Here is a 12,200-nt window from a genome sequence, read left to right as displayed (position 1 = left end):
AAACAGTACTAGTGAATTTATATCAATAACAATATTTTTGTCTTTATTTGCAAAAGGCGCTGGCTTTCAATAGATTTACATATCAATTTTAATTTTCTACTTTTTTTCACTTTGTTCTTATATATATTTTCTTTTTTTGTTAACAAATCACAATTCAAATAATATAACAGAAATGATATAATTAAAAATCAATTTGCTATCAAAGAACTGTTTACCAGCAGTTGCTAGGGATCGTGGACATGGTATACCAACATACAACGAAAGCATATTTGTTACAATGATATTAAATTTGCTAACTTTCCCACAGAGGATCTTATATGTCATTTGTGTAAGAAAGTAATAGAAAACCTTATTACACATTATTGGTTGATGTAATATGGTTGGTTGGTTGGTTGGTTGGTAGGTAGGTAGGTAGGTAGGTAGGTAGGTAGGTAGGTAGGTAGGTAGAGTGGGTCAATTGACTGACTGATTGATTGATTGATTGATTGGTAGTTGGTTGGTTAAGTTGGTTGCTCGGTTGCTTGGTTGGTTAGTTGGTTGACTGCCTTACTGACTGATAGACTAGTGACTGACTGACTGACTGACTGACTGACTGACTGATTGGCTGATTGGTTGGTTGATTGATTGATTGATTGATTGATTGATTGATTGATTGATTGATTGATTAATTGATTGATTGATTTATTGATTTATTGATTGATTGATTGATTGATTGATAGACTTATTATTAGCATATTGGGCCCGCATTTACTTCAAAGATATTCTTGACAAGTGTAGGCTTTGGCTAAAAGCTAAAACTGACGGTAAGCTGTTCAATGCATGTTTGTATTGAACTTGTATTAATTTGGCCTTCGTTGATTTGAATAGGTCACACACAGCATAGACAGCAAACACTTATTTCAGTTTGTTAACAGTCTTACGTAGTTTATCTTCACTGGCACCAGAGAAGTCCTCCACCTGCAAAATAGTCAAATGAAAGTAAATGCTTAACAAATAATAGATAAAGACTGTAAATCTTCAGGCACATGTGTCTGAGGCAAAACAAGGCCTTATGTATCTACACAGCAATTGATCACTGAACAATTAACAATTTACCTTTTGTCCATTCTTTATGAACACAAACGTTGGCATGGCACTGATCCCATATGCCTGTGAGGTTTCCTAGATGGAACAAAAGAGAAATGAAAATATCATTGAATAATAGATAGCGATTAATGATTTGGCATGAAACAATTACTCGGGTATAAGATATTATACAAACGCAAACCAAACAAGGCTTTTGTATTTGTTTACAAATATTTTTGTCTTGTTTACTTTTATTTTGTTAAAATATTTATTAAGGAAATTTCCCTACAAGGTGTCGACATGTCATGTAAGATTGATTTATGCGTGGTTGTATCAAGCACAGAAGTGAACACTAACTTGCAACGAGCCCTAAGATCTCTGATTGTAGCTAGTCCTACATCGGTAAGCAGTGCATAAACATATACAATGAATTTGTGTACCAATATTGGTTTTTAAAGATCATTAGGCCAAACTTATAAATACCCTCCGCGTCGGTCTTTTTTTCGCGTTTGTCCAGCCCATGCACTCTGCAGATCAGTGGGGAAACACAAAAATACCCCCCTCCCCTTCTTCAGTGAAGACAACTGCAGAGCCAATATCATGAACAAGCAAATGACATTTGCCCCACATACATACACTTGCTCTAAAGTACTAAATAAAAAGAACAGTAACTACCATAAATAGTAGATTGAGTGACAGGTTTGTTGAGGATTAAAAAAAAAGCGAGTGGTCGCAACATTTTAGACAAACTGTCCTGACCAGGAACACTTTTTTCTCCGCCTTATAATGAAGTGATTCAAAATTACCTCGTTCTCATCTACGTCCACCTTCAAGAAGACGACATTTGGAAATTCAGAAGCCATGGCCTGTAGAATTCACAATAATAAAATAAACAAAATAAAATTAAAAAAATTATATAAAAGTGGCATAACTTCATTGGTATCAGGCATGCTCATTCGTCGAATTCAAATATATTCATACCATTGGCTGTATGTTGCATATTTGGATTGGTGTCCAACACGGTTACCTTGAAATTTGCCCCATGTCACGATAATTCTGACATTCGAGTGTATGTGATAAAAATATTACTTGTTTTGAGAAGATGATCAATAAACCTAATTCATACGACATGTAGTAAATCTTGTTCATTATATTGTATGTCTCTGTTATAACTCTTTGCACAGGCCATCGTTCTGATGTTCGATTGTAAATCAGTATTTGGAATGATCAACAGAGTAAAACACTGGAATATCTCTTTGTATACTATACTATACTATACCCACCCACCCATGTCTATAGTCTAAGTCATGGAGCAGTAACGTTTCCATCAACCCTACCTTGAATATGGGTCCAATATATTTACAGGGTCCACACCATGTGGCTGAGAAGTCAACCACCACAAGTTTGTTGCCTGCATTCTTCAAAGCAGCATCAAACTCGGCCTGCAGTGAAGAATTGGGAATATATCATATTTGATTGCAGTGTTGCTGGCTATTATATACAATGAATAGTTTAAGCTTAAAAGATATTTGTTTTTGCGGCACACGTTAGGGATCAACGATCGATCACGTGGTCACGCATGCTCAATAAATGAATTTCGTTCATTTTGCCCCCCCCCCCCCCCCCAGTTCACAAGTATGAGCGACATTGACACATTTACACATGATGTCGCAATGATGACATTTATAGTGGTCATATTACATGTACTATGGTCGATGCAATAAACAAATTAAAATAACGGAAACTCAGGAATGTATATCACATTAGTAGTAAATTTTAATAAATTTATCAACATCTGAATAATAAATATAGAACCCGTTATCGTTGTGAAAAAGATATGGAATCCCTTTTCCCATTTTGGGAGTTAGTTATCTAGGTAAGTTACTATGTTCATTAAAAGGCAGATATCATGAACTCTACGTCACATCTCTTACATAGCAACTGAACTAGTTTTCCCGAAAACTAATTAAGTGAAGAATGGGTTATAGAGGTTACAATGGCCATGATCGAACACAATAAAGGAGTGCATAGTTAATTGACCGTAAAAAAACCCGAACGATTTATGAGTTGTTACACTGTTGAAAAGGAAGTAAAATATCAAAATGTTGACACATTCCTTCACTGAGGCTATCCTAATTTGTTAACTTTAGTTGAATAATACTGTTGCAATAGTACGGAAATTCAATGTTTGATATGGACAGACACCATGTTGCCATGAGATACGATTCATACAACAACAAAGGATATGTGTATTGTCACGTTTTGTCAGTTGTTGTGTTGTTGTTATCAGGGTGGCATATGGTTAATATGAGTAGTGACCGAAATGGTTCATTGTATGAAACGACATTTTCTGGGTGAAAAAGAACAATTATATTTTTTGAGATAATATAACAAATGTCCATAACATCAACATCATATACTTTCTCACATGAGTTTGTTCTTATTTTGATTTGAACAAAATTATTTTGTGATGATTATTGGTGTTAAATAGTGCGTTAAAATTTGTCTGAGATTCAAACCATGGCAAATAGCATCCAGCATTTTTACTGCTGTGAAATGGCTATTATATTATGGCTTATACATTACATATGTCATGGCCGTCGAAGCTTAATGAGTGAATGCAGTTTGTCACAGAATGTCACGGTTTAGGTGCCCTCTTATAATGTTGTGTGCTGTGTCACAGCTTTGTCTTCTTCAAGCTATCAACATGAACCATAGATCTGTAGCAGGACCGAAATAGGTAGGTGGTGAAATATGATTTTCTATCGAAATTCAATACTTCTTCATGTCTTACCTTTGTTTTGACTTCAGTAACAGTCATGGTTCCTGTAGTACTGTGGTGATTCTGGTTTCTTCTGTGTTGTTCAGTTACTAACACCAACCAAAAGTGCCTAACTTACTTCGTTCACACGTACCTTTATTGAAATTTGGGTAGACACGTAGTATACTTCTGATTGGTTAATGATTAGGTCGTACGAAGATGACGGAATCATTCTGCCCACGTAATAAGTCCATCTATGGTAAGATCCAAACACAGATATTGATTAATACAGTGCCGATTTCACACAAATTCACTACGTTGCAATTGGTAATGGTTGGGAAAGAGCCGATACCTTTGAGACTTTCAATGTGGTGGCAGCGGTGGAATTAAACCATAAACCGTTGTGACTAGTATCCTTTTCCATAGTTCAGTTACTAACACCAACAAAAAATGCCTAACTTAATTCCTTCACACGTACCTTAAAATTTGGGTAGACATGTAGTATACTTCTGATTGGTTAATGATGAGGTCATACAAAGATGACGGAATCATTTGCCAACTATGGTATGCGACTCTAAACTTCTTTCGGTTTCTCTTTTCATGACACTAATGTCAAATATTTCACGTGACAAAATTGTGATGTAGTAGTACCCATAGATTAGGTAGCCTGAGGTCAAAGATGACCATGGCCATCTTCTGATATCCTATTACTATCACCACGAGTGAGAACATTATACATGCAACATACATACACCATGCAATTGGCTATTGATAGAATATTAACAAAATTAACTGTGATTCGCGTCATTCTTTTTCAGGGGTTCTCTTTCGTAACACCGGAATGTTAATTATGTAAGTTATAATAAGCAGATTTATGGTTAAAAATTAGCTAGGATAATAATAATAACGTATCACTATAGTATAAAGTGAAAGTAAAGTAGACACGTACGTGTCCCTTGTTCTATTTTGAGTATTCTATGACGTGTCTCGATGCTGCTTTGCTATTGTTTCAGATAGGCACACCCGCAAAACTATGTGAACAGGTGAAAGTTATATCGCCAACGGACGATACCCTAGAACAATTAGTGCCTCGTATTAGTCACGATTTTCACAAGATGTGTGTTTAAAATTTGACTATCTAAGGGAGCCTTCAGTAACGACGTACAAGCTGAAGGGGGAAGACCGGGAGAATTAGGTGGTCACTTTATATAAATCGGTTCTCGGCGGAGGGCCATATTTTAGAAAATGGGATAAGGGAAGGGTGATATTTTACTTTCACTCGTTATATTGTCCTATTTTGCATTTTTTGAAGGAATCTGGCACCCCACAACTGTCATGTTGATTGGGTCACGGTTAGGGTTAGGGTTAGGGTTAGGGTTAGGTACCGTAACGTCAGACCATGTCAATCGATCGCTACAAGCACCATGTCAGGTGTGACTTGAGGAGAGAAGTCACAGTGTGTCTCATTATAGTAAAACGGGAACAACTGGGTAAGATATAAGGATAAAGTTGTGGGGATGTTGACCTCGTACCGGGCCTAACAATATCGGGAGTGTGGCGTGTTTGGGAGTTAATAGAATAAGGCTTCTCACATACCCTTTGATCTATGCAGATTACTGGATATGCATCGACGCACGTACGATTATCATCTCAGTCCATCAGTTGTCATAAATGCACACGTCAGCGACTTTCATTACAATAGGACGCGATTGAACATCTGATGGTATATTGTGTCAGTGAGATTGAATTTTTATAGACACTGAACTACAATGTAAACGTGTTACAACTCATATGTTGGCAAGACAATACTCAGATATTTACAATGTATGTTATTATTTTAAAATATGCACTTTCTTTCAGGTATAATTCTGACTCAATATTCAATGTATTTGTTAACATAAATAACACAGATGATGACAAATACACACATTTGATGAATAAGCTTATAACGTCTACTCATCGATTCCACAAGTCACCAAAAAGACCATATCAAAACATTTCATCTGTTGCCCCCCTCCTCTCCCCTCACAATCTGTGTAAGTGTAATTGTACGTGTAAATGTTAATAATTATAGTAAAATTGGCTGAATTTTCTATCATTTCATCACGAGTATCTTCAGCTTGTACAGTGGTTGTCATCCATGTCAGCATGATACATGATATCAATACATATTTCTATATCACCATATAACCACAAAAAGCTTAAGTGCTCACGCAATTAAAAAAAAAGACAATTGAACGGAAAAATGGATAAAACTACAAACACTAGGAACAAATTGAAGAAAATTAATCGAAAAAAAGTAAAAAACGAAAAAAAAATTGCTGAGGTACCATTTCAACTTGTTCACTCGGAGAATTTTTTTTCGTGATTTAATGCGATCATATGATGTGAACTCCTCAAAATCAAAGTTTCGTTTGAACGTCCTTCAGTTAACCTGGGTTGTTGGAGTAGCAATCTTAGCCTGGGTCCTATGAACCTGCTGACGACTGTTGTGTTACTTTAATAAAGATAATGTACAAATGCAGGGCTGGGAAATGTAGAGATGTAGCAATGACCTGTGTGCGAAATTAAGGGGAAATGACTGTTGATCATAATGAGCGACAAGGTGGGGGGGGGGGTCATTCTTTAACACAACGGACTAGCCATTTGATCCCCCCCCCCGCCCATGTAATTACTGTAGATTCCTTAAGAAGAGACGGGTTGCGGTAAATGCAAAACTCTCTCTGTCCTTACCGGCGAAAATCTGTTGATCTCGGACTAACGGATCGGACCAACATTAATTTCGCACACTTGCAATGACCGTATAGAAAGAAGCTTTCAGGCTTTGTATTGCGATAATGGCCTTACAAATTGTCATATAGGATGAACGACTTTAGCGTTGTACACTTTTCGAGACTGTAGATAACAATTTGGAAGGCTTAGCTAACATTTTAAACGGATAAACATTTAAAATACATAACTTTAAATGCAATCAAATTAGCATATTTTGATGCATTTGTTTAATGCTAATGTACGACATAACTTTTCTCTCTAAGTAGTCGTAACTTTCTTTACAGTACTTTACAGTAAACGTCAATTAACTTCACACACAGATTTTGTTCATAAAACACTTCCTTTGCCATATAAGCAAGCCTTTCCTATTATAAACTGTACTTCAACAAAAATATAACCACGCAACTTTACATTATTCTGTCTACTTAACAGTTGTCCTGCATACCAAGGCGAGTTTTAGCATTGTCTGCCAGTTCTTTTCTCAAGATCTTACCGACTGGAGATCGAGGAAATGTGTCGTAGAATAGCACATACTTGGGGATGAGGAAATCGGGAGCGGTGCTAGCCACAAATTGTTGAATCTCACCCGACGTCGCTTCTTCACCATGCTCGAGACAAACACACGCACACACTTCTTCTACGAGTCGTTCATCGGGGACAGAGACTACTTGAGATAAGTTGATCTTAGGATGTTTGATAAGGATCCTTTCTACCTCTAAGGGATTGATGTTCTGTCCTCCTTTGACGATGACATCTTTCTTTCGGCCAACAATGTGAAGACACCCATCCTCTTCAACATGACACAGGTCACCGGTATGGTACCACCTGCTTGCACTGATGGCCGCCGTAGTTGATTCTTCATCACAGTCATATCGGAGCATCACGTACGGCGATCTTATGCAAAGTTCACCAGGTGTACCAAGAGGTACTATGTTTCCAGCGTCGTCAATGACTTTGATTTCCTGATGGTCAATCGGATATCCAACTTTTTCAAATTTCGCATCGTTGAAGTTGAAGGTGACGGCACCTGCCTCTGTGCAACCATAGAAATTGTACAGATTTGGGGTGAGGAGTCGTCTCGCCTTCTCAAGAACTTCATTAACAACAGTGTTACCGCCAGTATAAAGTAGCTTCAACGAACTGAAGTCAAACGACTGAAATATGGACTGATTGGTAAAGTCATACAGAAAATGGAACATCAGAAATGCTGCTGTGATTCTCTCCTCTTGGATTAACGTTGCCAGGTTCATTGCGTTTGATGCTTGATCTGGAACGACAATTTTAAAGCCACAGAGGGGTCCCATTACTGTCAATCCATCACCACCCACATGTGCAAATGGACTCATCGATGTGAAACACACATCTTCTCCACTCACTATCTTTGCGATAATATGACCGAGAGTGTTAATGTTTTCAATAATACACCTATGTGACACGACAACGGATTTTGGAAACCCTGTGCTGCCTGACGTAAACATCATACACATATCATCATCAAAATTAACAGTTTTCCTTATTTTCAGGATCTCTTGTAAGTCGTTCTCATCACCCATCTTCAGCATATCTTCAAATCGGAATGTTCCAGATTGTTCTTCTCTATCGATGAGAATGATTGTCTTAACAGTTGGTAGTTTGACTGTATCGATATCTCGTGCACACGACTCGAACATATCGGAATCTATTTTGCTTAGTATGTGCATTTGTTCCTTCCCAACAACTAGAGTGGATATTTTTGTTTTGTTGATAAGATGTTCCATATACTCTTCCTTGTATCCTATTGGAAAACGCACATACACCATTTTCATATAGGCTGAAGCATATTGTGTTAGTATCCACTCGTATCGATTGTTGGCCCAGATACCAACGCGATCACCTTGTTTGAGACCAATGTGAAGTAACCCCTTTGCCAAATTGATGACATCATGGCGAAATTGCTTGTATGTGATTCTCTGCTTTCTAGCTTGTGAGACGAAGACGAAGGCCTCTTTGTCAGGGAAGTTCTCTGCTGCTCTATCTAAGGAATCACATAACGTCATTCCGGTGTAAGGTACTGGTGACGCTGCGTGTATATAGCTTGTTGTCGGTTGGAAGGTCCTTGCCATTGTGTCGTAGTAACTGTGGATATATTGAAAACAAGAGTAAAATTAAGAAACTATATGAATATGAGACATACGCCCATAAGCCTACAGGAAATATTTTTTATATCAGAGAAACTGAAGAGAAAGAGCTAGCAAGAAGAATATTTGTTTTTAGCTGTACTTTGTGCAAAATTTACAGGTAAGGAAAAACTGTTTACAGTAACTGTAAACTTAAGTGTGAAACTGGTGTGCGCTGTAGTTTTACAGGGTGACCCTAAAACAAATGACAACCCGAATGACAGAACACGAATGACGGCATTTACGATAGGTAAACAGTGACACCCCCTTTCTACATTCAGTCAGTTGAATGACACCAGGCTCTACACTGGTGGAATGACATCCGCCACTCTATAGCATAAGCGGAATGACAGCATTTTCAATGCTCTGAAACTGGGATGACAGCATTTCCAGTATATAAACAGTGGAATGACACCCTTTTCTACATTCAGTTAGTTAAATGACACCCTCTAAACTGTTAAACAAGTGAATGACAATCGCCACTTGTCATTCAACTAACTCAAAGTAGAAAAGGGTGTCGTTCCACTGTTTACATACTGTAAATGCTGTCATTCGTTTTCTGTCATTCGAGTTGTCATTCGTTTTAGGGTCACACTTTTACTTTACCTACATTTTACATCGATATGAACTTTGCCTCGTATCTCTATAAATATATACTCCGAGAAACGATCGCCACAAGGCTTTCACTGTAATATTATAATACTTCTCCCACAAATGAGGAAAGAATGTCGAAAAATTGGGGCAAAGTGTGTCAACGATCAGAAAAGGGGAGAAAATCGTTTTTCTGTCACAACTCAACCTAATAACAGAGTCGACAGGTAACATATTAATATTACAATTTATAAATGTACCTAAAATCCGGAACTTAGTACCATAGCATATATTCAGAAGGGGTCAATACAAGTTACTTAGGGGTCGACGTACACGTTAATGTTCACTCATGTAAAGTCAAGTTATGCAGGCCAATGTACATTGGACGACGCACGAGTCCTGTGCGACAAGGCTAGCAACTTCTGGGTGCAGCTCGTACACGAACTTGCAATGAATTGCTTAACGAGCTGAGTAAGGAAAACAGTAAGTGTTAACATCATAGATTTCCAACAATTTCAACAGTGTTAGGCTTTAGCTCATAGAAGAGTTACTCCCGAAACGTCAGTTACTTATCATAAGTGACCGTACATATTTTATCTCAGCAAGTTTTTGAAGGAAAATAGCAAGATAAAAAAACCCACACCATTCTTCGAGTTTCACCTCTTGTATATCTTATCGGGTAAAATGATTGACCAGTCAGGGAATTTGCGAGGTAGAATACGTATGTTGACGATCGCGTTTATAAGTGTGTATATCATGCATTCTGGGTTCAAACTGCACTCATGGGATGTTACCTTTCCCCATTCGTACCATATATGGAACGGTGTCAGGCTCTGGATTGATAGCGTACAACGGTGCGACTTTGCAGTATGGATCTTCGAACTATATATACTTTAACCTTACCTTAACTGGACCGGGTCTAGAAAGATATCGGTATATATACCAGAGTGAAATCAAATTTTGACTTTAAATATCATTCGCTGGAATGGTGTTAATAGTGTGTACTCAGTACTGTGTACTGGTACGACTTGCTGACCTCCAGATGAATAGTGCACCCTGACAAAGTGTCACTTCAAGCGTGAGGAATTTGTTAAAAGGGGCCACTTCTGACAACTTAAAGGACCATCTAATCGGAACAACAGTCTGAGATTTCAAAACATTTTAAATATAGAAGTCTTTGACCAGCTGTGTGTAGAAAGGATTTTATAGACAACAAAGAACTAGGAGAATTTTGTTTACTCAATTTCAACGCAACAAGAAATATTCTTGTGCTTTTCGCGCCTTCCTTTGGACACCGACAACCAACCGAAGTTTAGACAAATATATACGTGTCATCATCAGACCCGACATGTTCAATCGACCGATAATACGTTTTCTTTGACCTATTCCCGACCCCGATGTCCGAGAACAAAACCTTCTGGTACAAACAACTACTAGTAGTTACTGTACTGAACTCTGATAAAAGGCAAGTGTTTCAATCTCAGATGTTAACATTATTAGTAGAGTCATGGGTATACAGAGGATTAATCTTATGGTCTGAACTAACCCATTTCATTAGCTCTGTCAACCATTTCACTGCTTTATGTTTTCGCACTACACAATTTTTAACCCCTATTATAGTCGCCAGCAATCTGGTAAATCGTTATTGTCGGCTTCATTTATATTCACGCATCAGCATCTCCTGACGAGTGATTTACTCACGAAACAGGCTTGTAGAGACGAAAAACCCTACTTGATTTTCTTCTACCCTCAACATATATATATATATATATATATATATATATATATATATATATATATATATATATATATATATATATATATATATATATATATATATATATATACATAGATATGGAGAGCGACATGGACAAAGTGTACACTTCCTTGTTCTCCATATTAAATGACATCATATTTTCAAATCACACTCAAAAACCTACAGCGACACAATGCACACAGTGAATTTTACTTACAAACTAACAAATGGAGGGGGAGGGTCGAAGAATAACTTTTGAAAGTTTAGATGCTAAAAAAGGCATGGATATACTGCATCCCAGACAACCACCAATTCATATATATATAGTCAATACATTTATTCAGATGTAACATTGAATTACGGGTCTGACATGATGTGACCATGAAGGTATATAGATTTTAAAAAAGCTACATCTATATTAAGTGACTATATCTAAACAAAGGACTGATGTACTGATTAAAAGTGACAATCTTCTGAAAAAAGTTTACAAATCTCTTGATTATAATGTCATTTCATTTTCCATGTAAATGTGTTGCAGTAGCTTAACAAATAACAGCACCAAATATTCAAAAGGTTCTTGGGTAAAAAATAGGAAAGTAGAAAATAACAATTAACAAAAGGGTGTCACAATATATAAATGATACATCTATTTTTAACTCATGTGGTTAAAATTTGTGTGAATAAAAAGACCAGGAAGAGAATAGATGAACAATTGTACCTGTATGTAAGGATGATGATATATCATCTCTTTCATGTTATCAGCACATACATACATACATACATACATACATACATACATACATATACACACACACACATACATACATACATACATACACATACATACATACGTACGTACGTACGTACGTACGTACGTACATACATACATACATACACACACACACACACACACACACATACATACATACATACATACATACATACGTACGTACATACATATATAACTACTGACCATAGTTTCATTCTACTGTTCTCTTCAATGGTAATTTTGAAGAAAACACACGATTGTGAAATTGATAAAACTTTGTAAAACCTGAAAGTGACATTGACAACATTAACAATATGAAAAGACCTGAAA

General features: G+C 36.9%; 2 protein-coding genes across 2 annotated transcripts; both read right to left on the bottom strand.

The window, feature by feature from the left end:
• Positions 1-44: 44 nt before the first annotated feature.
• Positions 45-4,071, bottom strand: LOC144435767 (thioredoxin-like). The gene is made up of 5 exons (XM_078124385.1): positions 3,860-4,071; positions 2,403-2,507; positions 1,872-1,931; positions 1,096-1,161; positions 45-957 (listed from the first exon to the last, which is right to left on the bottom strand). The coding sequence occupies exons 1-5, from the start codon at positions 3,884-3,886 to the stop codon at positions 895-897; spliced, it is 321 nt and encodes a 106-aa protein (XP_077980511.1). The 5' UTR covers positions 3,887-4,071; the 3' UTR covers positions 45-894.
• Positions 4,072-7,023: 2,952 nt separating this feature from the next.
• On the bottom strand, positions 7,024-8,700 carry LOC144434974 (medium-chain acyl-CoA ligase ACSF2, mitochondrial-like). The gene has a single exon (XM_078123505.1). The coding sequence runs from the start codon at positions 8,698-8,700 to the stop codon at positions 7,024-7,026; it is 1,677 nt and encodes a 558-aa protein (XP_077979631.1).
• Between the last annotated feature and the right edge of the window lie 3,500 nt (positions 8,701-12,200).

This window comes from Glandiceps talaboti, chromosome 5 (assembly GCF_964340395.1).
Source record: "Glandiceps talaboti chromosome 5, keGlaTala1.1, whole genome shotgun sequence".
Taxonomy (NCBI): Eukaryota; Metazoa; Hemichordata; class Enteropneusta; family Spengelidae; genus Glandiceps; species Glandiceps talaboti.
This window is presented reverse-complemented; position numbering and strand designations above follow the sequence as displayed.

What these genes read in the sequence shown, in the direction of transcription:
- LOC144434974 (XM_078123505.1), bottom strand. Translation starts at nt 8,700, where the DNA reads ATGGCAAGGACCTTCCAACCGACAACAAGCTATATACACGCAGCGTCA.
- LOC144435767 (XM_078124385.1), bottom strand. Translation starts at nt 3,886, where the DNA reads ATGACTGTTACTGAAGTCAAAACAAAG. An exon ending in ATATTGGACCCATATTCAAG is followed by an intron (nt 1,932 to 2,402) that starts GTAGGGTTGATG and finishes TGAATTCTACAG; the next exon opens with GCCATGGCTTCTGAATTTCC. An exon ending in TGGACGTAGATGAGAACGAG is followed by an intron (nt 1,162 to 1,871) that starts GTAATTTTGAAT and finishes TGTTCCATCTAG; the next exon opens with GAAACCTCACAGGCATATGG.